Genomic DNA, 27,577 nt, shown 5'->3' on the forward strand with positions numbered 1-27,577 from the left:
ATGAAAAACCTGAGACCTATAATTCCCATGAAGTCAATTTTTAAAAGGATTTTTTTAGTACGTGTACTTGCGTATTCTTACTTGCGTATTCTCTCTGAAAGTAGAGAGCTTCCTTTTAAAAGAGATGACATTTAACACTTCTTGGTTAGTCCTTTAGAAAAGACTTCAGTCATGGAGTCAAAGAACAGCAATGGGCCCCGCGCCACCCTCCCTGAAAAGGAGATTTTACAGAAAGATGAGAACTGAGGGACTGGGGCACAATGTAATAAAAGCGGACACATTATTCATTTTGATTTGTGAATTTAGTTAATGGTTTTCGTAGAAGGAAGGGGTAAAAGCACCCTGGCAGCAGTGTTGAAAAACCAAAAAACCTGGAATTTAAGAAAAAAGAAAAGAGTATCTTATGTCCTTCCTAGCGGTGGGATAGATGGGCATGGAGCGAAGGGTTTCCTTGATCTTACAGAAAATTAAGATTTAGGAAGCCCGACATTTCATCCGGTCTCTCCAGGGTCGGCTTCGTGGGGCTTGGCCGGTCGTATCACATCTTGAGCTCTTTCTCTCCTTCATCTCGCCCGGTGTCTTTCGGATTCCCCCATCTGCGGGAAGGACCAGCCCCGGGCCCGGGCTTGTGCCCTCTTCTCGGACCTCGACGCACCGGATGGCCCAGGGGCTGGGCGAGGCGGCGGGCGGCGCGGCCCCCCGGGGGCGGGCGCCCGGGCGCGCGGGCCCCGGCGCGCAGCGGGTTAAGGCGGCGGGGGCGGCGGGAGGGAGGCGGAGCGCGGCCGGGCCCGAACGCCGCGCCGCCGGCCAGCAGCGGGTTAAGTGCCGCCCGCGCGGAGAGGGCTGAGCCGGGCGCCGCCGCTTCGAGCTCGCATTCGGATCCGCTAGCGCAGGAAGATGGCGACGGACGGCGCGAGCTGCGAACCCGACTTCTCCCGCGCCTCGGAGGACGCGGCGGAGGCTACGGCGGAGGCTACGGCGGAGGCAGCGGTAACCGAGTTCCCGGTGCGGGCGCGCTGCGAGTGTAGACGCGGGCCCAGGCGCAGCTCCAAGTCCCCTGGGCGCTCCGCAGTCCGGGCCCCCTGGGGGCGCCCCCTCCTCAAGCTGCCCCACGGCCGGAGGCCGCCCAAGCTGGGGACGCCTCCTGCCCGTTCCGAGTCTCCAGGGAAATAGCACCGGCCTCCGGGTTCTTGGCGCTCCATGCGTGCGCCCCGCCCTCCTCGCGACCCCGACGCCGGTGCCGCGGTGGTCGGGTTTGGCCTGGGGGTGTTTGCTGGCGAACTTGACCCCCCATTGTTCGCCTCTAGCTGCACGCGTGGCTGTGAGCGTGCGTCTCGGGGTGCCTGGCACGTCTCAGCAGACCTAGGAAACAGCGAGGGGGGGTGCGGGTCGCCGCCGAGCAGGTGTGGGGATGCCTATTGTGTGTCTGTGCGCCTTTGGGGGGCCCCTGGGGAGGGACCGGTGCCCAGCTGTGGGCGCTGTCGCCGCGAAGCGCCGGCGACTTTGGTCTTAGCAGCCCCCTCACTGGGGAGGCGGGGGGTCATCGCGTTCTTCCGAGGCGATGCCCGGGCGAGGTGGAGGGTCATCACCGAGTATCATAGACATTGTTCTCCTTCGCTGGGTTCTAGACGCCAAATGCGCTACCATCCATCCCTGGTCCCCACTTTCAATCCCTAAATATTCCTGTGCACAGAAACTCGCTGGTGGGTTCCAGCCCCTACCTGGGGGAGGGTTGGTTCCCCGTCCAGGGTGGAAAATGTGCTCAGGGTTTGAGAAGCGGCTTCGCTGGAGCTGCGAGGATCTGCAAAGAAAGGCGGTCCCGGGAGCGCCTCCCACCCTTGGCCCACTCCCGCTGGAGACCGCGGTGGGATAGAGTGAGCCGAGGGTGGACGCCCCCTCCGGCCTTGCCACTACCCGATCGGAGTCGGTGCGCGAGCAGCAGAGGGCAGGGCCAGGCGTAAACAGCCAGGGCTGCTTTAACTTCCTCCTCCTCCCTGGGTTTGGAGGTAGGGCTTTTGGAGAGGGAGAGATGGGGAGGAAGGTACTTGGGGGTGAGAGGAGCTGAGCTTGGGAAGGAATAGAGAAAGAGGGGGTGGAGGGGGGAGAAAAACGGAGGAGGAGGGCTGTTGATTTGCACTTGTGAAACTGGCAAGTTTTGATTTGCAGCTTTTAGGAAAATTTATTTTGTTTTTTCATTTCTTGCGTGGAAAATGAGAACTTAAGATTTCAAGTGAAACCTGCCCACTTGTGATACTGTGAATCCCCCCGCCCCCCGCGAGGTACAATAAGGAAGCTAGCTGTTAAGGCAAGCCTCTCTGGGAAGTTTAAATGATTGGGTGTCTTCCTCCCCAGGAGATGATGACGAGAGGCACTGACTGGGAGGAGAAAGAAAGAGGTCTTGTGTGTGTTTCTTGTTCCCCAGGAAGGTTACATTTGTATGTTTAATTTGTTTAGAATGGGCCTTTTTTCTACTGCCCTCAGTGTTTTAATCACCTCCTTACAATTAAACCAAACACAAACATCTGGTTTATGGTCTGTAGCTGATGATGTAGTTTTATTTGGTTAGACTGTAGAGAGTCTTGGTCGTGGGGCAGATTTCGTGTTAACAAGGTCAGGGTTCCGTCTCTGCTGTGTAAAATTTTCAGAAGTCTGATTCTCACTACTGAACTTCGGGGATTTGATCATTCACCTGTGATAATGGGAACAGCCATGGAAAATAGGAAAGCCGACCTCTTGTTATTTCCACAGAATCCTTTAGGGTCCCAAGATGCAATAAGGATTCTTAATATAGTAGCTTTTTTAAACTTTTGGCTGTTTAGTAAAATTTTGACAGTGACTTCTTAGGCTGTAAACTGACCATTTTATTTTTTCCAAAAAGCTTTGACTTCGTAAGGTAGGATCCTGTCCTATCAGCCACTTTGACCTATAGGCTGATTTTTACATTAAAGAAAAGCTGGGTAGAGGCATGGTATTTGTTATTATAACTGCTCCTTACCTAATGATTAAAAATCAAAGGCATTTTTATGCATCTTGGGGTTTTGGCAACTGATGGCTTAAAACAATTTTTGGGTATTTTTAGTGAACAATTCTTTTTTTTGGTATTTTAGCGATTTGATTCATTTCAAATCTGCTTGTATATTCATTTTTATATATACATTTGGCAATAACGAGCCAATGGAACCTCCAAAGCAGTAGGCTATTTTTGAAAGTGAGTGTTTTCACTAAGTTTTGACTATTTAGATTGTTGCTTAGAAACAAGTTTAATTTATAGTTTCATAGTTTTCAGTTTAATATGATTTTTAGTGACATGTTTTAAATTTAGTTTGTGGTCCTCGTTCTTAGCTGTTTAAATCCTGAAGGCATCCCAAGTGTAAAGCTACATTATTCAGTAGGCTCATATAAATAGTCTTTGCTATGAACCATGCTGGGAGACCTGGGTTATTTTCAGTGCCTTAGCCAAATGTGATGACTTTTATAGGCCATATTGCTATTTCTACTCTGAAAATAAGCCCTAATGGATAAGGCAGTATGGAAAACAGAAATCTTCCTGCTTTTTATTGTCATCAGGGAATTTTGGAGTGAAAGGAAAATGGAGGTCTTTTTAGAGCTGTGTTTGGGAAGCCAACCAACATTCTTGCCATTCTGGGTTTTCTGGGGCAGTTAATATGCAAAAAGTAGGAATAAATTTTGTCACGGTGATTGTGACAAGGAAAAACTTGGACAGTGATTTTTGTTAAAAATATGCAACAGCGATGTTAAAATAACAGCTGGCACTTTGAAATTTTTGTTTTCCAGGTGACAGTATTAAATGTAAATGCAGTAAAAAAACCTTCTTGGCCAAGTTTGCTAGGCCTTTTAAAAAACAAAAAAACTAAATTATAGTTATGCAGCAGCTGTGGGATATTGAAAGTTTCACAGCATAATTTTTAAATAGTAAATAATCTAGATTGAAGACACATTTACTGAACACTTACAGAGATGGAGGCACCATGAGTAACATCTTTGCAGCCCTAAAGTAACACATTGCAGTAGTAGAAACTGACATCCACCAGGAAATCAAATTAGAGGAGAGGGTGGTGTCATGAGAGGCACACATGATTTGCATTAGGAATCTAGTGAGGGAGAATCATGGAGTTCCTGGTGGAAGGATCTGGAAATGTTCCACAGAAGGGGAGCATTTGAACTGGGCTTTGAGGTATAAGCAGGACCCGAATTGGGAGAAGGGAGGAAGCAGTGTCCAGGTATAGCTGGTGCCTCTGCCTGTGAGATGTGAAAGGACCTGGGGGATATAGGGAGGGATTTAGAAGCTGAGTTTAGAGGTTTCAGTTTCAGTCTCAGGTGTGCACTTTAGAAAAATAGCTTAGAAGTTGAGAAAATTGACTGAAATAGCACTGGAAGATTAGGCTTTCGTTGTGAGACTTTTCACTCCTTACTTTTTTCTTCTTAAATAATAGGTTCTGTGTTTATAACAGGAGTCCCTGGTGGGACAAATGATTTGAGCTTGGCCACTAACTGAAAGGTTGGTGGTTCAAATCCTCCCGGAGGCATGGGAAGAAAAGTCTGACAGTCTACCTGTGAGAATTCAGCCAATGAAAACCCTATGGAGCACAGTTCTACTCTGACATGCATGGGGTCATCATGAGTTGGAATCAGTCTCCCAAAACCAGGGCTCCATTTTTGGAATTTGTTGTTGTAACATTTCTTGCAGGAGCAATTTTATTTGGAGAAAAACTTATGTCATCCCTGTGATGGGATCCATACCAAGGCTAGATTGCCAGTTTGTTCCATCCTACTGTGTTTTGCTTAACTTTATGAGGTGAGAAAATGTTTCACAGCCTTAGGCCTAGTCAGTCATTTATAAATATATGCTGGTGATCGTGTGGACAGCAAGACCCTGGGTAGGAGAGAATAGCCTCCTCCTTCAAGAAAATTTGTGTCGTTTTTGTTAGTAAAAGAAAGCAAAGGTTGTTTAGCAAAGTGCCAGGCACATGGTAGGCAGTTCACAAATACTGAATGAATGAACGAAGTGAAAGGCCACCAAGAACTTGTGTTGAAACGCTTAATGTTGATCTGCCAATTGGAAAATTTATTTTGTATGTTGAGATTATAGTGAAACAATCGCCGTGTGATTCGCAGTAATTAACATTGTAGGTATTACAGACCGTTTCTTGTTTTAGAAAGATGACCCTGGTCCCCCCTCCCCTATTTTTTTATATTGCCTCCTTTCCGGGCTTCTTAATATCTCATACTTTTCTTTTGTTTGTGTGTCTGTTTCTTTAATTTTAAACACTATTTGTTTTCTGTGTAGATTCTCTTCAAAACAGTGATTGAGGCTGTGGATGGTGGTAGGATGGTAACTAGCCCCCACTCATCTTGATTTGCCCAGGTATAGTCAAGGCTGCATCACCCACTGGAGTGTGAGGAGGCGACAAATGAGAGGGCATTAAAGAGAAATTTAGAAACAGAAAAAGAAAAAAAAAAAAAAAAAGGGAGTAGGGCAGGGAGAAGGAGGTTAGGCAGGACTTGAGAATATTCTTCATCTGCCCAGAAGTGTGGGGATAGAATTCAGGTGGTGTTGGGGCGGGGGGGAGTGGGGGGAAGGTCCTTGGGTTGCCAAGTGGTTAAGCACTCAGCTGCTAACTGAAAGGTTGGCGATTTAAACCCACCTAGGGGCTCCTCCTTGGTGGCATAGTGGTTAAGAGCTACAACTTTTAACCATAAAGCTCAGCAGTTTGAATCCACCAGGCACTCCTTGGAAACCCTATGGGGGCAGTTCTACTCTGTCCTGTAGGGTCGCTATGAGTTGGAATCAACTCGCTGGCAATGGGTTGTGTTTTGCTTTTTTAGAGGCTCACTGGAAACCCTGGTGATGTAGTGGTTAAGAGCTACATCTCCTAACCAAGAGGTTGGCAGTTCGAATCCGCCAGGCGCTCCTTGGAAACTCTATGGGGCAGTTCTCCTCTGTCCTGTAGGGTCACTGTGAGTCAGAGTCGACTCAACGGCAGCGGATTTAGAGGCTCTGAGAAAGCTCCACCTTAACCTGAGTATTCTTTGGAAGGAGACGTTCTTTATTTGAATGCATGTGGTATATTATTCTTGATTAGCACTCCTTTGCAAGGGTTATATAACATGGAAAAGGAGAATTGTCTTTTCTGTTTGGTGGCTGGGTTCAGAAATGGAGAGCAGCAGTTAAAAGAGCAATGATAAATTGATAGCAAAGGATTTTACAGTTTTCAGTTAATCAGTTGTAAATAACCTGTACAAAAACCATGAGATCGTATCACTAATGCTGTGTACAACATAATGCTTTCCATATAGAAATCCTGATTTTAGAAGGAAAAATTGCATTTTTTAAATTGTTAGCAAACGGCCAATACCTTTAGAATCAATTAAAAAGATTATAGCAAATGCAGTATAGCCACTTTAACATTGCTATGGGGCATGGATACTTGGTTGCTAATGATTTTGTTTTGATGTTTTCATATTTTATTGAAAAGGCAACAAGGTGATTCCAAAGGCCTGAGTTCTTCCCACAGACAGGCTTTGTAATTTTAAGAATATTATTCAGGATGCCCTTGTCTCAGTCTCTTCATTCGAAAATCAGCATGGTGACCTTTGCCACCTACAGAGAATCAAGATGATCTTCCTCAGTGCGATATAAGCTTCTAAAGGACAAATGCCAGCTCGCATGTGGAGCTGAACCTGCCCGTGAAGGGTTGATGTAACACTGAAAAGCTGAGTTAGGTTGGAAATAGGCTTTTATCTGAGCTGTGGTCCTTTTTTTCCGAAGAGGTAATGGGGACAGTGAAGAGATCTTAAAGGAGGAAAAGGAGGTAGCTGGGCTTAATTATCAGAGGCTGCCACCCCTTACTGAGCCATTTTTCTGCATTTTCATTCCAGCTTTCTCTTCTTTAAAATTAGTTACACTTGTTTCCGTGTTTCCTTCCTGACATTGTTATTTCCTTCTCGGTTACATCTCCTTCCAGTGTGCTGAGTTGCTTGTCTGTCACCTGAATAAAGACCCTAGGTGGGCTGTGAGGTTGATTTGAGCTGCAGGGCCATGGAGAGCTGACATCAAATGGACCTCCACCTTCTCAGTACAGTATTTTTTGTTTTAAAGGCACACACCCAAGCTGCTTCCCTAGTTTGGATTACTCAGTGATCTTTGAAAGAATGAATGCATGAGGAATGACCAGTTATTTAGTTGCCCTAGAGTAGAACTGCCCCATAGAGTTTCCAAGGAGCGCCTGGCGAATTCGAACTGCCGACCCTTTGGTTAGCAGCCGTAGCACTTAACCACTATGCCACCACGGTTTCCATTTTTTTGTTTGTTTGTTTGTTTTTTAGAGTGGGCTGTAACATTGTAGCTTAGTAAGACTGGCCTATCTGAGACACCTTTTGCAGGCTTTCTGGGCAAAATGGACACATTATACTAAAAGTTGGGCATGGGGCAGCATGTTAGATAAAGTCATGTAAAGATGTAATAACTCTTGCTGCCCTGACACGTCTAGAGGGGTAAGAAAATAGTTAAAAAAGATAAGTATGTTTAATATTGTGAAGAACGCACAAGGCACAGGACATGATTAATTGCCGAGTAAAGGAATAGAAAAAACTCTTAATTGAGAGAACAGGAGATTTCTGGAGTCTGGAAGGGCATATGAAAGTGAGATTTGAACTATGTCCTAAAGAAATACGGGTCCAGATGAATGAGGGGAGAAAGGAGGATTAGGAAGATCAAACTCACTCCTGAAACTTTTTCCTCCTGGTAGAGAGGGAAATACAAAAAATACGAATAATGATAGCAAAGCAAGAAGTAATTTAAGAGATCTGAAAATACTTTGAGAGCATTTCCTCGTGTACTTTCTTATGAAAACCTTTGTAACTGGCTAAATTCATATTTTCTTAAGGCAGTCAATGTTCTGTATACCTGGAAAGTTTGATTTAATTGTTCTTATGCTAATGACCATCTTCAAATTTGATCCTTTTGAAATTTGAAGATGCATTTCATTGCGTTGCCTGTTTACAGCCCTTCTTATTCATCCCCAAAGCGTAAATCTTGCTTACATAGAAAGTTCTAAATGCACTATTAATTATTAGCATGCACTATTTTATACTGGGAGGAAAAGAAGTTATTGTAACTTCTGAGCAAAGAGGCAAAATCAGCTTTCCACAGCTGCTTTTCAAAGGCCTTTAGGCTCAGGGAATGACCTGAATTTTCCTCAGTCCTCTAATCCAGTTGTCCTGATGGTGCATGAAATCAGGACATTTGGCGGCTAGACGAAATATTAGCGATCACCTAGTACAACATCCTCATTTTACTGATGAGAAAAATGAGACCCAAAGGGATGAAACGACTTTGCCTCACATGGCTGGTTGTTGGCCAACTACATCTCTCCTAGCGTGGCTGGCCTCCAGTCCAGTCAGCTGCTTAAGTATCCCACCTCCCTCGCATGTTAAATACGTTCATCGAATGTAAACACAGTCTATTGGATTTCAGACTGGAGAAGAGGCTCTCCAAGCTTAGGGAAATACATTGAGAACTAACCAGGCTTCGTGTTGGGTTACCAAATTTTCGCCAAGCATCCCTGATAGAACAAACTCATGCATTATATCAAGCAAAGCCATGAAGCACTTCTGCCTCCTAATATCTCCTAAAGTCTTTCAGCAGCCATTTGTGTGCTGACTCCATTAATTCTTAAAGGCTGTGGGGTGAGGGTCTTCTGACCCTGTTTGGCTGTGACTGTTGAATTCCCCACATAAACCCAGTATTTTAGTTTTTTTTTCTTTGAGGAGGGGTGGGGTGGAGAAACTTGGTGTTGGCCTGTGTTCAGTTCTGGCAGTTTAAGATGGCTTAATCCAGCCAGGTTCTGTTTTGTCTGCTCTCTAACTGGGCTTGTATGAGAAAAGCCTAAAGAATGCCCTTCCCACCCCAAGTAATTCAGCAGTTGGAAACGGCTGTGCTGTAATAGTTTGGGATTGTGTCTTGTCTGTTTGTCTATGTCTGTCTATATACTTAAATATATTTTCTTGTTGTTATCTCCCAGAGAAGCCTCTCTTTGTTAACCAGGCTCTGGATTAGTTTTAAATGTCTATGCCAGGTTTTTAAAACTAGGTGTTAAAGAAGTGATTTTCCTTGCATACTTCTCCTGACAAATGTGATAGGTAGGAGTGGCTTATGGAATTAAAATCTAGCAGCTTGGCTTTTTGTTTGTTTTTTTTAATTTTTCCTTTTTAAGTGCCTTTCCATCACTAAAAATGAGAGCTGGGTTTTTGTTGTTTTTTAAGTTGGGAAACACAAGTACGGCAATAATAAAGTTTAATCTGAATATTTTTGTTGTGATTTTCTGGGGGGGACAGTGGGGGAGACTGTGGGTGCCTTGTTGGAGATCTTAATTGTTTTTATATGAGTGGCACCATTTGAATCTGTTCTGTTATCTTCTTTTGAAAAGTAGATTCTAAGATAGTCTTATAAAACACTGCATGGTTTAGAACACCTCCTTTTGCCCTGACACCAAGCAACTAGAATACTAACTTTTCCTACATCTGAGTGCTCTTAGGAGTGTTACAGTAATTAAGTCCGATAAATGTCACTTTATAGGAAATAAGAATATTGTTTTTAATTGTGACTTTTTTGCTTCTGGATTTGTTTATTTTTCTAAAAATACCCAAATACTTTGAATTTATTTATAAAATATCTGGAGTCTGAAAACCTAGCATGTTTTCATGTGCTTTCTTTTTACCACATTTTGTCAGGATAGATGATGAATACAGGGATTGGAGAATGAGAGTTTATAAATATTATCATAATAGTTTTATTATCGAAGACCAGGAATTAGTTGTTTTAGTGGAGGGTGGGAACGGGATAAAGGAGAGAGAGAGAGGCAGGCAGGCATACTATATATTTAAAAAAATATATCACTTAATGTGTGGTGCTGGGAAACAGGTTTTTTTTTAAACATTGTAGCATAATCTAGAGCTTAGCGAGAACCCTTGTAACAGTGTTTTATTTTAATCAATTTCCCTTTGATGGCGATTCATAGAAAAACAGAAGTGTTGGTTGCAGGTGGCATGTTGTGATGTTGATGATGATGGAACCAGGGCAAGCTCCCCTGACTTTAATACAAATCCCAGCCTTGGCAATGTCTTTCATAACTTATTCGTTTTTAAAACGGAGTGCTTTGCTTATGAAGCTTTGGGGAAACAAGTACAATAAAATACACAATTAATTAAAATCTTTAGCACAACCAGCAGCAACATTAGTAAAACATCACCCTCTAAAGCACTTTAGAATTTCAGCTTACTATCCCATCTCAGGAAACCCTGGTGGCGTAGTGGTTAGGTGCTACGGCTGCTAACCAAAGCGTCGGCAGTTCGAATCCTCCAGGTGCTCTTTGGAAACTCTATGGGGCGGTTCTATTCTGTCCTGTAGGGTCGCTATGAGTCAGAATCAACTCGACGGCACTGGGTTTTGGACCCCATCTCGGTGGGAAAAACCAGGATAAGAGAGCCTGTCATTCATCATAGTCAGTAAACTGAATTTAATGGACTTGGGCTGGTATATTTTCAAAGACATAGACTTATGCCAATATCCCATTCCTCTCTGTATTAAACTTCTGGGTGCTCTCAGCTTTAGTAATCACAGACACCTGCCTTTATTTAGCATTTACTTCACTTATGTGCTCTTGTTTAATCCTCGCAAGAACTCTGCAGGGTAGAGTTAAGATTGCCATTATATAGACGAGAAAACAGAGACCTGCTTAGGTTATAACAGGACTTCTCAAAGGCTGGTCCTTGCACCAACATCAGCATCACTGGGAGCTTGTTAGAAAGGAAACTCATGGCCTCTTCTCAGACCTACTGAATCAGACTCTTCAAAGGTGGGGCCCAGCAGTTGGTATTATATCAAGATCTCCAGGTGATCCTTAGGTACCACTCTGTTTGAGAACAATTGGGTTATAAGAACTTATGTGACACCATTACACAGTGGGAATAGAATTTGAGTCCTAGTGTGTTGAACTTTGGAAACCTTGGTGGCGTAGTGGTTAAGTGCCACAACGACTATTCAAAAGGTCGGCAGTTTGAATCCACCAGGCACTCCTTGGAAATTCTATGGAGCAGTTCTATTCTGTCCTGTAGGGTCGCTATGAGTCGGAATAGATTCAATGGCAACAGGCTTTTATATTGGACTTGACTATTCAGGGAACAGCTCTAAGGTAACATTTTAAGCAGGGGCCTCCCAGAACTACACATCCTATAAACTTACTATAGGTTTTTCTTTTATTCCATCTTTAGCTCCTTCCTTTCCAAATAACTGCTTAGTCTAATGTATGTGAAAAACTACTAATTTTAAGAGGAAGATCTTTTAAAAAAACTTTCTTCAGAGAACCATTAGTACCCTTTTCCCTTTGTGCCATTAGTATCTCCTTCCAGGAGGTTCCTTTGAAACTGACAAGTGGCCAGTTCTGGAACATGCCTCTTTGAAAGCCCCTGGAATCATTTGTGGGCTTTGCTATGTTTACTCCTATGTCTTCATAGGGCTAGTGTGGAGTCAAACGTATAGGTGCTAAACTAGTTCTTTTTGGCTTATTGATAGAACAGCACTATTTTCATCTCAAGGAACTTATTTTAGAATGTTGGTAGAGTACTGATAAAATGTACAGACATATTATATTATTGGTTTGATATCCTGGTGCAGAACTGGGCAATGTTTCATTCTGTTGTGCATAGGGTCGCTATGTATGAGTCATAACTGACTTGATGGCACCAAACAACAACATGTGTTCTGAGTATGTTATCTAACTTCTCTGAGTTGCGGTTTTCTTAACTAAAAAAGAGCCATGATAATATGCTGCTTTGAAAATACTTGGGAAACCGTGGAGTACTATTCAAATGTAATGTTCCAGAATGTTCTCAGGATGGCTTTCAGGTTGGGAATGAGACATTTGGGGACAAATGTGTGTTCTCCTCCTATGATGGTGACTGGGTTTGTAAAATGATTGCACAAAAGGGAGGAACAGAATGTGTGTTGTCGAAGGAGCTTAGACTTTGGCATCACTGGGGTCCAGATTTGAACACACTAACCAGTCCTCAGGTGGTGTAGTGGTTAAGTGTTACGGTTGCTAACCAAAAGGTCGGCAGTTCAAATCTGCCAGGCACTCCTTGGAAACTGCATGGGGCAGTTCTCTGTCCTATAGGGTCGCTATGAGTTGGAATCCACTTGACAGCAATGGGTCAACGGGAGCCAGTCCTCTCAGCTTCTGTAAAATGGAGGTCAGAAGATCTGCTCGTAATGTTGAAGGAGAGAGTTCAGGGTTGAAGACAAAAGAGTTGAGAGCCAGTGGCATATCAGTGGGATTTAAAGCAATGAGATTGGATGAGGTCACCCTAGGAAGCTGTGTCAGGAGAAGAGGGCAAAGTGGAAGAGCATTGGGTGAGAAATTACAACCCCCAGGGCTCTGGTGCTGCCACCTCAAGGTCAGTGGCAGGCTCTCTTATTCTAGCCTCAGCTCCCTGTCTGTGTGACAGGCATGGTCCCTACAATCCTGCCATATAGAACAGTGAAAAGCTACAGATAGGTTGCATGAGAAAGATCTTTGATAACCATATAGCAGGGGTTCCAAACTCAGCTAACCATAGGATCCAGATGACTGAATGTGGGTGGTGAGATGGGCCTCTTAAAAGTGCATGTGTGTGTTTTGTGGGGGTGGGGGGGTGGTACTTGATGGCAAAGTGAAAGGCATATGCTCCTTGGCTCTGTGGATTACTGCCCTGTGGGAATGTGAATCTGAGGCTACCCCTGTGGGAATATGAATCAGAATTTTGACAAGAAGCCAGGGATCTGGACTTTTTGGTGATATCTTCAGACTTTTTTAAATGCTGGCCAAATTAACAAACAAAAACAAAACACCCTGTGGCCCAAGCTACACACATCTGTGGGCCAGATTTGGCCTGAGAGCTGCCAGCTCGTGGCCTCTGCTGTAGAATGTTCATAAACATGACCTGTTATTATTGCATGTCCTGGAATTCGTAATAACCTCCCAGGGGACTTTACAATGGGGCCCTTCTGGGTGCACATCGGGGCGTTCTTTACCACACATGCAACTTCTCCCCAACATGTACTGGGCCTGTTTAGATACAGACACTGGGACTTTAAGTTTGTGTTGTGTAATTTGGGGAGACCCTGAATCCAGGTGTACAGGCCAGGAAAATAAATCATCTTAAAGGAGAGATTCGGGGAGATGGGCACTGTGGTTTTTACCTCTCCTCCTGGAAGATGAGCTCGTAGATGGATGCCGAGCAGTGCCCCAATGCCCCCTTGGAATGGCTGAGCAACAGGGATAAAAATGGTCTGTTGTGTACTCATAGGACCTGTGCATTGTTCTTAGGAATAGCTTTCTTTATTGCTTTTTTTGTTTGTTTTGCAGAAAAAAGAGTTTGATGTGGACACGCTCAGTAAATCCGAACTGCGGATGCTCCTCAGTGTGATGGAAGGGGAACTAGAGGCCAGAGATCTTGTCATCGAGGCCCTGAGGGTAAGAAAGGACCTTCTGGGGGATGGATCCCATTGCTTTGCCAAACTCTGTTGTTTTCTTTTTTCGAAGGGCTGTTGACAAAGATTCTTCTTCTTATTTTTTTTAAGTCAAATTAGGTTTAAAGTGCTACATCAGCTTAAAATGTGTTTTTCTCCCCCACACCCCTGACCCCAACATCAACCCCTAACTTTTATAATCCAAATAAAACCTGGAATTGGATGGTCATTGACGTGATGGGGACTGAGACTAAACTGTTTAATATAGAAACCTTGAGAAGTAAACCGTAAAGGCTCAGATATCCTTTTATGCTTTGTGTGTTTATTTGGTTAGAGACATATGTTTTCAGAATATTGGGAATTTGGTATCCTGCAAGTATGTGAGGACAGGGAGGGAAAATTAAGGGAATCTTTTATAAATGATAGTGCTGGTGATAGATCTTTTTTCGTCCAATGTAAATTACAAATGATTTATTTTCCAAAGCTCATAATAGTTAAAAAGTATATACACACACATATATCTTAAATAGTTTTAAAGAGTTTTTTTGTCTAGTCTTCCAGTAATTTTGAAACATTTTTATAAGCAGTTGCCAAGAATTAACATCTTCTTATGTATTACTTAAATGCCTTAATAAAGTTTTTTTTTTTTTTTAATAATATGATTAAATTATCTTGATGCAGAGTTTGCTGATTGGGTATTTTTGATATCGCACTTGTTTTGGTGTGTAAATTAAATTTAAAGGTTTTTTTTTTCCTTTTTTTATTTTTAATTATTTGTTTGTATGTAATCAGGAATTTCCAGGCTCTTGGTCATTTGAGCAAGAGGGATGTATTTATTATATATGACACATCTTATTTCACCAGGGTATATTTCCTTAAACTTTTTCTGAGGGAGTTTATTGTGACATATTGCTAGTGACAGGAGCCTCTAGGGAAAGATGTAGTAATGGTGGACACGGTCAGACACCATGGAGAAGGTAGACGTGGTGAGAGGACGGTTGTGTGGGGAGGAGGGAGCTAACTCCTGAAATAATGTCTTTGGTTCATTGTCACAAACCTAAAATTTGATGACAGAGAACAACTGCATCAGAAAAATGGGACCGTAGGTACACCACCTGCAAGCCAATGTTGAGTTGAAGGTGTTGCTTTTTTGGCGACAAGTTTTGCTCAGGAGATGTTAGCACAGTTACGTTGTGAGAGATGTTTATCCTGGTCCATGTTTGAAACATTTACATTGCTTGCTAATACGTATTTTCTTGAGTGAACTTTTTGGGAGAAATGTTAAGGCAGGATATCACCATAATGTGTGACCGCCTGCCTGAGGAGAGTACAAGGGCACAGTCCACTGCCAAGGCCAATAGTGAGCCCTTTGAGACCACACATACCACCTCCACCATTGGTATTTTCCCATCTCTCTCTGTTAACTTGTAAAAGGCATCAGCACCGTGGAATTTCCCAGTGCTCACACAAATGTTTGAGCATTTAGTAGAGTCTGCATTTATGTATCACCTGAGCAACCACATGCATTTCTCTTTTTAACTTAATTGCAGTACTTTTAGATGTAAGAGTAGAGGTAAAGGCTTGCTAATGATCAGGGCTTGCCAAACTTAAAGTTCTTCACAGAATCAGGGAACATTAGAATTACAAGGAGCTGTAGGTGATATTCTAGTTAAGTGGTTTGCATCCCTATCAGATCTGGTGTCTCATTTTGATAAAATATTTTGTATCACTCTTTTTTTATCCTGTAATGAAATTTGTAGATAATTGCATGTGTATGTAGGTTATATTTAAAAAACAAACAGTACATTGCCCTAATTTTGATATAAAAGAGAAAGAGCTGGAAAGTAATGCATAAATAAAATAGCATGTATATTTCAATAAATAAATGTTCAGGCATGACTATACTGGAAGACATGATAAAGTAGGTGGCTGTTTGTACCTATTTGCAGCATCACCCCCAAGTGCAATAGCTGCCAAAGAATACTGATCCAGGCCTGTTACATTGCAGACTCAGATGCAGAGAGTGGATTTGCCATGGGAGAGGTGATTCTTGAAATGGTGAATGACTCTGGGTAAAGTTCCAAACAAAAGTAGACATTTATATGGGAGTTGCATATAAATGTCCGTGTTGTTGCAACTGGATTATAAAAACTTGTCTCTATGTAAAGAGGAGTTACGGTCTAGGCTTAGGTCATTGTAATGGAGATTGTCATGAAAGGAATGAACAGAGGGAAAGGTGGAAGCTGTATGGGATGCAGGACAGTTTCTAGATGTGTGGCGGAGCACACAGACCTTTGGCCTTGCCCCCAAGTGTCAGCCCCGGTCAAAACTAAAAATGCTGTCTCATGTTGCCGTAATACCTCCTAGGGTACTGCTTCATTGGAGAACCACTGGCCCAGGCTAAACTCCTTTGTTTATAGATTAAAACCAACCAACCAAAAAAGAGGCCTCCAAAGATTGTGACTTATCTGAGGTCACAAATGTGGCCTCCTCAGCTTTAGTAGAAACCCAGTCAACAGCATTCCATCCATTTCTCCCTGCCTCCCATGTAGAGCACAGTGTTGTTTGGAGATTCTTAAAGCTTTTTACTGTTTTTTTTAAATTGAGAATTGTGTTCTCTCTCTTTTTCTTCTCTCTTTCTCTGTCTCTCTCTATATGATTGTATTTTTAAGTGCAGATAATAATGTTATCTTCGTATACTTGTGGAAGCCATCATGTACTCACTGTAATGTGGGGGGGGGGTTATCTCCCCCCTTTGGAAAATCCTGCTTTAAAGTAAAACTGGTAAAGGAAATGTCAATTTAAAACTATTTACTAAAATTAATATGTTGTGTACATTGAGTTGATTCCAATTCATAGTGTCCCCATGTGACAGAATAGAGCTGCCCCACAGGGTTTTCTTGGCTGTAATCTTTCAGAATCAGATCACCGGATCTTCTCCCACAGTGACGCTTGGGTGGATTCGAACTGCTAACCTTTCAGTTAGCAGCCTTCCACTTAACTGTTGTGTCACCTAGCACTTAACCTTTAAAAATTAATATAAGGTTGCTAAACTAACAAATAATTTTAATACGTTGTCTTATGATACAATGATTTTCATATGAAATGTTTCCCTCACGTCAGAGTTCAAATTTAATCTGAAAATGCCTATTTTAAACAAATTTCATAACTCTTTCAAAACGCCCCACATATTTTACTATTTAAATATGCATGCTAGATTTTTTTTGGCAGAACTTAACTGCCTTATTTTTCCAACTGTAAAACCTTTAGGATTGTGTGGCGCAGTGCTGGAATCTTTACATAGAACAGAGACAATCTCTTTAAATAGAACAATGCTTCCACTTTAGTTTTTAGAAACAACTTCTGGTATACTACAGAGTATTGCAAGGGTTTTCCTCATATGACATGTCTGCTAAATAATGATAAAAGAGGGATGTTCTTGTTTTTGATTAGCTTCCACGAAGTAAAACAAGCAGCCTTTTTTTATTTCAGAATCGTCCTGTGATTGCAGGCAGTGGATTGACGAAAACATGATTGTTTTTTTTCCTGCTGCTCATTTTAATGAATGAATGAATGAATTTGCTGAACAGAGCTGAATTCAAGAAAACATAAATTAATTTAAGGTTCCTTCTCTGTCTGCTGAGATAACACCTTTGTTCCATGTCTAGAGAAAGGAAGAGGAGTGCTGACCAGACATTGTATTGTTTCTGCAAGCAAATCTGTTTTCATCAAATTCAAATAGCTGATGATTTTTAAATAGCATTGTATTTTGTCCAGTAAGGTCCCCATTTCAACACAGGAAATAACAATTTTGAATCTTCTTCCCTTCAGAGCATTTTTGTTTTCCCTGATGAACATTTGCCACTAGCGAAGAAAGAAAAACAGAATGCCAGGCAAAATAATGCTCTTTTATAAATTAGGGAGTGGAGGCAGTGATGCCAGGAAGTGGAAGTGTTTTATCACCACTGTTTTTGGCTCATCCAATAATCAGCTGAGGAGTCCCTGGATGGTGCAAATGGTTATTGCACTTGGCTGCTAATTGAAAAGTTGGTGGTTCGGAGCCGTCCAGAGGTGCATCAGGAGAAAGGTCTGGTGATCATCTTTCCAAAAATTAGCCATTGAAAACCCTATGGAGCGCAGTTCTACTCTGACACACGTGGGGACATCATGAGTCAGAGTCAACCTGATGGCAGCGGCTTCGTGTGTGTGTGTGTGTGTGTAATAAACAGTTGAAGTCATTTGAACAATATTTTCTTTTTTGTACTTTAGATGGAGGTTTACAGAACAAACTGGCTTCTCATTGAACAGTTAGCATACATTGTTTTATGACATTGGTTAACAATCCCACAACAAATCTGCCTTCTTGACCTTGGGTTCCCTATTACCAAATTTCCTGTCCCCTCCTGCCTTCTAGTCCTTGGCCCTGGCCCTGGCGTGCCCTTTTAGTCTCGTTTTGTTTTATGGGCCTGTCTAATCTTTGGCTGAAGGGTAAACCTCAGGAGTAACTTCATCACTAAGCTAAAAGGATGTCTGTGGGCCATACTTTTGGGGCTTTTCCAGTTTCTGTCAGGCCAGCAAGTCTGGTCTTTTTTGTTGAGTTAGAATTTTGTTCTACATTTTTCTCCAGCTCTGTCCAGGACCCTCTGTTGTGATCTCTGTCAGAGCAGTCAGTGGTGGTAGCCGGGCACCGTTCAGTTGTACTGGACTCAGTCTGATGGAGGCCATGGTAGTTGTGTTCCATTAATCCTTGGACCAATCTTTTCCTTGTGTCTTTAGTTTTCTTCGTTCTTTCTTACTCCCAAAGGGGTGAGATCAGTGGAGTATCCTAGATGGGCGGTCACAGACGTTTAAGACCCCAGACACTACTATCCAAAGTAGAAGGTAGAACGTTTTCTTCATAAACTATGTTATGCCAGTTGAGCTAGATGTTCCCTGAGACCATAGTCCCCACAGCCCTCAGCCCAGCAATTCGGTCCCTTAGGGACTTTGGATGTGTCTACGGAGCTTCCATAACCTTGCCTTGGACAAGTTGTGCTGACTTCCCCAGTACTGTGTACTGTCTTACTCTTCACCAAAGTTACCACTTATCTATTGTCTATTTAGTGTTTTTCCATCCACATGCCTCCCCTCCCTCGTAACCATCCTAAATTGTTTCTTCCTGTACGTAACCCTTTTCGTAAGTTTTTAAAGTAGTGGTCTCATACAATACTTGTCCTTTTGTGATTGACTTATTTCACTCAGCATAATGCTCTCCAGATTCATCTGTGTTGTGAGATGCTTCACAGATCCATTGTTTTGCTTTATCGTTGTGTCATACTTCATTGTGTGTTACTTACCACAGTTTCTTTATCCATTCATCTGTTGATGGGCATCTAGGTTGTTTCCATCTTTTTGCTGTTGTGAACTATGCCGCGGTGAACATGGGTGCCCATATGTCTGTTCTTGTGACAGCTCTTATTTCTCTAGGTTATATTCTTAGGGGTGGGATTGCTGGATCATATGCTATTTTCTATTTCTAGCTTTTTAAGGAAGCGCCATATCATTTTCCAAAATGGTTGTATCATTTTGCATTCCCACCAGCAGTGCATAAGAGTTCCAATCTCCCCCGCAGCCTCTGCAACATTTGTTATTTTCTGTTCTTATGATTTGTGCCTGTAATGCTGGGGTAAGTTGGTATCTCATTGTGGTTTTGATTTGCATTTCTCTAATGGCTAATGATCTCAAGCATTTTCTCATGTGCCTATTAGCCACTTGGATGTCTTCTTTGGTGACGTGTCTGTTCATTTCCTTTGCCCATTTTTTAATTGGATTATTTCTCTTTTTGTTGTAGAGGTGTTAGATTTTCCTATAGATTTTAGAGATTAGACCTTCGTCAGATTTGTCATAGCCAAATTTTTTTTCCTAGTCTATGTGTTCTCTTTTTACTCTTTTGGTAGTCTTTTGATGAATGTGTTTATGTGTTCGCTTTTTACTCTTTTGGTAGTCTTTTGATGAACGTGTTTAATTTTTAGAAGACCCCAGTTATCTTCTGGAGTTTGTGTGTTGTTAGTTATGGTTTGTATCCTTGTCCTGTTAATGGCTGTGTATTGGGGCCTCTAGTGTTGATCCTATTTTTTCTTTTGTGATCTGTATAGTTTTTGGTTTTATATTTAGGTCTTTGATCCATTTTGAATTAGTTTTTGTGTATGGTGTACGGTTATGGGCCCTGTTTCATTTTTTTGCAGATGGCCATCCAGTTTTGCCAGCACCATTTATTAAAAAGACTGTCTTTTTCCCATCTGATGGACTTTGGACCTTTGTCGAAGATCAGGTGACTGTAGGTGGATGGATTTACCTCTGGGTTCTCAATTCTGTTCCATTGGTCAATGTATCTGTCGTTGTACCAGTACCAGGCTATTTTGACTACTATAGCTGTATAGTAGGTTCGGAGGTCAGGTAGTGTGAGTCCTCCTACTTTATTCTTCTTTTTCAATAGCGGTTTACTTCTCCAGGGTTTCTTCCCTTTCCATATAAAGTTAATGATAAGTTTTTCCATCTCTTTAAAGAATGTTGTTGGTATTTGGATCGAGATTGCATTGTATTTGTAAACTGCTTTGGGTAGAATTGACATTTTCACAATGTTGAGTCTACCTATCCATGAGCATGGTATGTTTTTCCATTTATATAGATCTCTTTTGGTTTCTTGCAGTAGTGTTTTGTAGTTTTCTTTGTATAGGTCTTTTACATCCCTGGTTAGATTTATTCCTAAGTATTTTATTTTTTTAAGGGCTATTATAAATGGTATTGATTTTGTGATTTCCTTTTCATCATTCTCTTTATTGATGTATAGGTATCCAACTGATTTTTTTACGTTTACCTTGTGTCCTGCTACTCTGCTGAATCTTTCTATTAGTTCTAGTAGTTTTCTCGTGAAGTCTTCTGGGTTTTCTATATATAGCATCATGTCCACAAACAGGGACAGGTTTACGTCTTCATTACCAATTTGAATGCCCTTTATTTCTTTTTTCTTGTCTTATTGCACTAGGTAGGACTGCCAGCACAATGTTAGATAAAACCAAAACTTGTTGCCGTCAAGTCTATTCTGACTTATAGCAACCCTATAGGAGTGGTGATAAAAGCATCCTTGTCTTGTTCCTGTTCACAAGGGAAATGTTTTCAGCCTCTCCATTAAGAATGATGTTGGCCATTGGTTTTTTATAGATGCCCTTTATTATGTCAAGGAATTTCCCTTCTATACCTATTTTATTGAGAGTTTTTATCAGGAGTGTGTGTTGGACTTTGTCGAATACCTTTTCTGCATTGATAGAGATGATCATGTGATTCTTTCCTTTTATTTATGTGGTAGATTACCTTAATTGGTATTCTGATGTTGAATCATCCTTGTGTACCTGGTATGAATCCTACTTGGTTGTGGTGTTATTTTTTTTTTTTTTGATATGATGTTGAATTCTATTGGCTAGAATTTTGTTGAGAATTTTTGCATCTATATTCTTGAAAGATATTGGCCTGTAATTTTCTTTTTTTGTGGAGTCTTTGCCTGGTTTTGGTGTCAGGGTTATGCTGGCTTCGTAGAATAAATTCAAAAGTATCACTCATTTTTCTGTCCTCTGAAATAGTTTGAGTAGTGCTGGTGTAAGCACTTCTCTGAATGTTTGGTAGAATTCTCCAGTGAAGCCATCTGGGCTGGGGCTTTTTTGTTGAAAGTTTTTTTTTTTTTATTACCTGTTCAATCTTTTCTCTTGTTATGCGTCTGTTGAGGTTTTCAACATTATTTTGTGTTAGTTTGAGTAGGTAGTGTGTTTCTAGAAATTTGTCCGTTTCCTCTAGGTTTTCAAATTTGTTGGAGTCTAGTTTTTGTTAATACTCTGTTATGATCCTTTTTATTTCGGTTGGGTCTGTTGTAATGTCCCCCATTTTGCTTCTTATTTGAGTTATTTGCATCCTTTCCTGTTTTTTGTCAGTTTGGCCAATGGTTTGTTGATTTTGTTGACCCTTTGAAAGAACCAACTTTTGGTTTTATTGATTCTTTCTTTTGTTTTTCTGTTCTCTATTTCATTCGTTTCTGCTCTGATCTTTATTATTTCCTTTTTTCTGGTGGATGTGGGCATTTTTTGCTTGAACAGCATTTTCTTGTGGATTATTATTAATAAATTATCAGGATATCTGAAAGGAGAACATACTAAAGATGAGGATTATGAATGGAATAAAACCCAGATTACATTTTTGTACCGTTTGAAGGTTGTCACAATTGTAGGGACTGCTATTTCAATTAACAATTCCTTTTTAGAATTAGTTCCATGTGATTAGAAAGTACAGGGCATTTATTTCTTTGAGGCATTTTGATAACATTTTGACCACCTTGTCACCACACTTAGTGGCTAAGCTGCAAGGCGAGGGTTCTTGTGGGAATTTTCTTTGCCACGTTTATGATTAATTTTGTGTCTTGATTATAAGCTGAAACAAGGAGACTGAAGTAGTACTCTGAAAATTCTACTTTTCTTCTCTTTGGTTGCAGTTGTTTTAGAAAGAAAAATTAAGAGGTTTTATTTTCTACCTTTCCAATGTACTGAGTAAAAATGTAAATAGTTGCTGAACAAATGAGATAAGAAAGAAAAGGCTATTTCCCATATTTTAAATGGTACTTTAACTGGGTTGGGAAAGAAGGGAGGGGACCCATGTGTTTATTCATTCAACAGATATACAATGGCTTTGGATGCTGTAGGTGTGTCCTGGGCATTGAGGGTACAGAGATGGACAAGGGGCATGGTTTCTTTCTCATGAGTCTTACAGTCTAATGGGAGAGATGGACATTAAACCAATAAACAAAAGCATGTAAGTATAAATTATGATTATGGAAGAAAAGCAGAGAGAATGCTATGAGAGAAACTGAGTGGAGTGATACTGTAGATTGGGAGTCAGGGGAGGTTTCTCTAAGGAGGTGACACTCCCCAAGACTTGAAAGAATGATTGGTGTTAGTTGCGAACACAGATGGATGAAGAGAAAGAGTGTTCAAGCAGAGAGGCCAGCATATGTGAAGATCATCGTAGAGGCAGGAGCTTAGCAATTTACAGGAACTGCAAGAAGTCAGAAAGCAGGGAAGAAAATGGCACAAAGCCAGATGCAGGGCTAGGCAGGACCTGACCATGCTGGGTGGTGAAGGCCGTGGCGAGGTTGGATTTCATCTGGCATCAAATGGATAGCCATTGAAGTGTTTATACTTGAGAATGCCAGAAATTTCGTTGGCATTTTAGAAAAAGATCATTCTGGTAGCACATCATATTGCATTTTATTTTTCGCATTAAAAGTTTTAATTGATTAAATGTAAATATGTAAAATATACTGCCATTTTCAAAGAAGTATGATACAAAGACCACCCTTACTGCTCAGTGGACTAAGGATTGTAGGAGAGCAAGCGTGGAAGCAGAATGTCATCAGTGGTTATATAATAAATGTGAACATCTCAGATGCTTATAGCTATTGCCCTTTAATAAGACATGGAAAATATGCTTCCTTATCACTTTGTTACTTTACAGTGAGTCATGTTTTTCTGCAAACCATTGTGGTTAGCTAATAATGGTTTTTAGTTAAGGTGTTAATAAGCTTAAAATAAGGTTGGTACGGTAAATTCTCCTGACATTTTTGGAAAGGCAAAATCTGGCTTCAGTTTTATTTTCTTCAGTCCAGTTCATCTCAGTTCAGATTTTAAATTAAATATATTTTTAAAAGCCTTCTGCACTCAGAACTGAATATTGCTGCATATCTCTGAAAGCATATGTTATAAAATCAAATTCTCTTAACTTTTTTTACATTAAAAAAAACCCCGTTGCTGTCGAGTCAGTTCTGACTCATAGCTACTCTAGGACAGAGTAGAACTGCCCCGGAGGGTTTCCAAGGAGTGGCTGGTGGATTTGAATTGCTGACCTTTTGGTTAGCAACGAACTCTTAACCACTGCTTTTTTTTTTGGACATAAACCAAAATGAAGCCTGTTGCCACCGAGTTGATTCCGACTCATAGCGTCCCTATAGGACAGAGTAGAACTGCCCCACAGAGTTTCCAAGGAGTGCCTGGTGAATTTGAACTGCCGACGTTTTGGTTAGCAGCTGTAGCTCTTAACCACAGGAGATAGCTTCAAATAGTGCTACAAGTGATCTGGCAAGAATGTAAAATATATTTTAACAGTGTCTGAACTGGTTCTGCTCTAATACATCCATGTTGGCCTATTTTATAAGTGGACCATTGCAGTGTTTATGTTCACCTAATTAACTTTACCATAAAACTCAAACTAAAATAAAATGTAAGTGCTGACAAACTCTTCAGCAGCCCTGATCCCTTCTGATGAAATTCTTCTAATGGAAAATAGACCATGGATAGTGCCCTCTGACAGTGCCAGGCACGGTACTAGGTACCTTACCTGTATCAAAGTGTAGTAGTATCTCATATAAGCATTAGGGTTTTGGTCCCCCTCACCCCAAGTCCTCTGTAAAACACCTAAGGCTCTTGACAATCTAGTACCAGGTTCTTTCCAGCCTCCTCATCCCCTTTCTGCCCTCACTGCCATGCACCCTAGCCCTCAACCATACAAGACTGCTTACTCCACCCCTTCCTGCTTCTGCATGTGTCCCGTACACAGCCCTGTACACCCCTACAGTTCACATTCTGTTTCAGTAATTTAGGGCATTAGCTGCTAATGATTAAAATATTGCAGGTAGTAAACCCTTGGGAAGCTCTTAATGTCTCCATAAAGTATGTCAGATGTGGTTTTGTATATTCCAGCTGGTGCAGTGATCTTTATGGACAGTAAAGGTGGCAGCTCGCCAAATCAGATTGTGTGCTGGGGTCAGAGCCTTGAAGCCATTCTGCCTTTAAGGTGGCCATTAAACCTCTAGGTAAATGGGGTTGGGTAGATGCTTTACTCTCAGACCTCTCTGGCGTAATGCACAGTCACAGATCAGTTTGTTTTGTAAGGATTAAATAAGATAATATGTGATGTGTGTGTATATGTGTGTGTGTGTATCACACACATTTTTTTCAAGCACCTACTGTATATATGTAGCCCATAGAGGTGGGGAACTGTATATATCTAGCCCACAGTTTGGCACTCAGTAGGTGCTTCAAAAAAATGTTTGCAGCATTTCAAATCTAAACTTTCCTTGATAATGAAGATTTCCCCTGAACTTTCTCCTTCTGTTTACACTTTGCAAGTTGTATGACAGCTTTTGGTCACTTTGCTTCCTGTCTTCTGGAGTTGGTGTTTCCTCTTTTTCTGCATGTTAGAGCTCACACTCCTGAAGGCAGTGGGTGTTAGATGGAACTGCAGAGTAGCTGAAGCTACTCTGCTGTATTGTTCTCAGCTCTATTATTATTCTGATGTGAACTTAAGGCAAATTCAGCAGGAAAGTGAAATCAGGTGTTTATTATAGATGATCAGACCTCTGGCTATAATGAGCTGGGGTCAGCCTCACACCCATGGGCTCATGCAGGACCCTGAGTGGTCAGTCACCACAGTATGGCATCTCAGAGGTAGCCATCAGCAAGTGGGAACATGGTGAAAAAGGGCCTTGGAGGGAGAGAAGTGACTTTGGAGGGTATTTTCCAACCAACAGTGTTTTCTAGAGCAAAACTATACCCTCCTCCACAGAAAAGCCAAAAACCAAACCCAGTGCCGTTGAGTTGATTCTGACTCATAGCAACCCTATAGGACAGAGTAGAACTGCCCATAGAGTTTCCAAGGAGCACCTGGTGGATTCGAACTGCCCACCCTTTTGCTTCGCAGCCGTAGCACTTAACCACTACGCCACCAGGGTAGGACTTAGGAATTTTGGAAACTTCTAAAGTACTTTTGGAATAGTATAATATATATTATTAATTTTTTAAAAAGTGATTTTTAAGAACATAGGAATGGCATGATGAAAATTGTTGTTAGGTGCCATCAGGTTGGTTCCAACTCATAACAACTGTGTGTACGACAGAACAAGATTCTGCCATCCTCACAGTTGTTGCTGTGTTTGAGTCTGTTGTTGCATCCTCTGTGTCAGTCCATCTCACTGAAGGTCATCTTCTTTTTCACTCACCCTCTCCCAAGCATGATGTCCTTCTTCAGGGACTAGTCCCTCCTGATAACATGTCCAAAGTACACGAGAAGGAAGTCTTGCCATCCTCACTTCTAAGGAGCGTTATTGCTGTACTTCTTCCAAGACTTACTGCAGTCTGTGGTATGTTTGCTTATTTTTTTACCAACACCATAATTCAGAGGCGTTGATTCTTCAGTCTTCCTTATTCATTGCCCAGCTTTCACGTGCATATGAGGTGATGGAAAACACCATGACTTGGATCAGGTGCACCTTAGTTCTGACCAAAAAAATCCTCATAAGTGGATGAAAATTAGACCTGTGAATTATTTTAAATGCATATCCCCCTGCTTACCAGTCTATTCTTCACTTGTCGTTTTCATATTTAAGCAGCATAATCTTTATGATGTGAAGTCTTACTTTCCATTTTTGATGGCATTGTTTTAAACTTTGCTTGAATAATTCTGATATTGACCGTATCTTTAGATGGCTGTCTAAAAGTCCTTTCCTTTGAAACTGTAACACTTCATTTCTCTTCTTCCTCCTCCCCCTGCCCTATAATGGTGGGTTAAAAAAACTAAGTAAACTAAAATGGAGAAAAGGGACAATTCTGCTTGGCATGTGGTTCACAGGAATCATGAGGTCTGCTGCTATTTCCAGCAGGCCGAGTGTGAGCAGGAGATGGTCGTGGAGATGGAATGGTTAACAGGGTCGGGCTTTAATTATATATTCGGTGCTTTGCATGCATTATTTTATGTCATCCCGCTGAAATCCCTTGAGATCAGTGATAGTACCCATTGAGGAATGGAGAATGAGGCTCAGAGAATAAATAAGCCATTTTCTGTCTGACTTCTGACCTCTGGCCTCACCATGCCTCCTTCTTGAAAGGCAACATTAATGAAACCGAGCCTTTTCCTAGAGCTGGAGACTGTCACTCCTGGGTTCTTTATTTTTAGTGTTGTGAATTCCCAGAACATTTCCATACACCTGTTACCAATTGTTAATATTGCAACACATTTCTGAAGCTACACAGAAATGATTTGTTAGACAGTCTTCTATGTTTAATCATTGATTTGCTCGCTTTCAGTTGATTGCAGGTGATTATAAACAGAAGGCAGTGCTTCAAGGCTTCAGGATCTTAATGAATGACAATTATAATAATGTAGAAGAGTGTCACTGGTTTTTAAGTTTTTCTTCTTCTCCGTAATTAGCATATGAAAATTTGTAGTTTTCTGTCTTTAGAATATGATTCTTTCATCTCTGGATGAGAATGTGTTGGTGCGTATGGGAATACCGACGACCCAAGTTTTCTCTAAGGAAATGGGGGAGATTTTTGAAATGGACAAGGATTCAATAGCTAAGGAACTGCTGTTTCCACCCGACCATCTTCACGTATTTCAGTCATTATGAAATCTATCTCTTGTAGTTACACTTCATTTTTTTCTTTTCTTTGGCTTATCTGATAAAAATGTTTTTCTATTGTATTTGAAAAAAATCGGCAGGGAGTAAATTGAGTCATAAGATATGAATTTAGTTCCCGTGAAAGGCTGTTGTATCTACTTCCTTGATATTATGTAGTCTTGGTTTTCTCCAGTCCATTAAAGTTACTGTGAATTCATGAGGGTGGGTTTTATAGCCCGGGTAATGATAAGAGTCACTATTAAAGAAAAGCTCAGTATTTTTAATAATTAGTATATTTAAATGCAGCTGTATCACTGTCCTTGTTAGAAAGTTCTGGTTTCCTTGACAGAATCTAAGATTTTTAGATTAGAACGTTATTTTGGGAGGAGCCCTGATACTGCAACAGTTAAGCACTCAGCTGTTAACCAAAAGGTTGGTGGTTTGCACCCTTGCAGTGGCTCTGAGAGAGAAAGACCTGGCGATCTTCTCCCTTAAAGATGACAGCCTAGAAAACCCTATGGGGCAGTTTTATTACATTGGGTTGCTATGAGTTGGAATCAACTCAGGGGCACCTGACA

General features: G+C 41.4%; 1 protein-coding gene across 2 annotated transcripts in view; it reads left to right on the forward strand.

Moving 5' to 3' along the window:
* The first annotated feature begins 809 nt into the window (after positions 1 to 809).
* The window catches only part of CTTNBP2 (cortactin binding protein 2), a 174,339-nt gene continuing 147,571 nt past the window's right edge, over positions 810 to 27,577 (forward strand). Inside the window, exons 1-2 of one of the 2 annotated variants that reach the window (XM_049893336.1) lie at positions 810 to 1,005; positions 13,425 to 13,532. In XM_049893336.1, coding sequence (XP_049749293.1) covers positions 898 to 1,005; positions 13,425 to 13,532 — 216 coding nt within the window. In that variant the 5' untranslated portion in view covers positions 810 to 897. The remainder of the gene's footprint in view (positions 1,006 to 13,424; positions 13,533 to 27,577) is intronic. The other variant, XM_049893337.1, reaches the window with a different exon arrangement.

The sequence above is a fragment of the Elephas maximus genome, chromosome 8 (genome assembly GCF_024166365.1).
Source record: "Elephas maximus indicus isolate mEleMax1 chromosome 8, mEleMax1 primary haplotype, whole genome shotgun sequence".
NCBI classification, from domain to species: Eukaryota; Metazoa; Chordata; class Mammalia; order Proboscidea; family Elephantidae; genus Elephas; species Elephas maximus.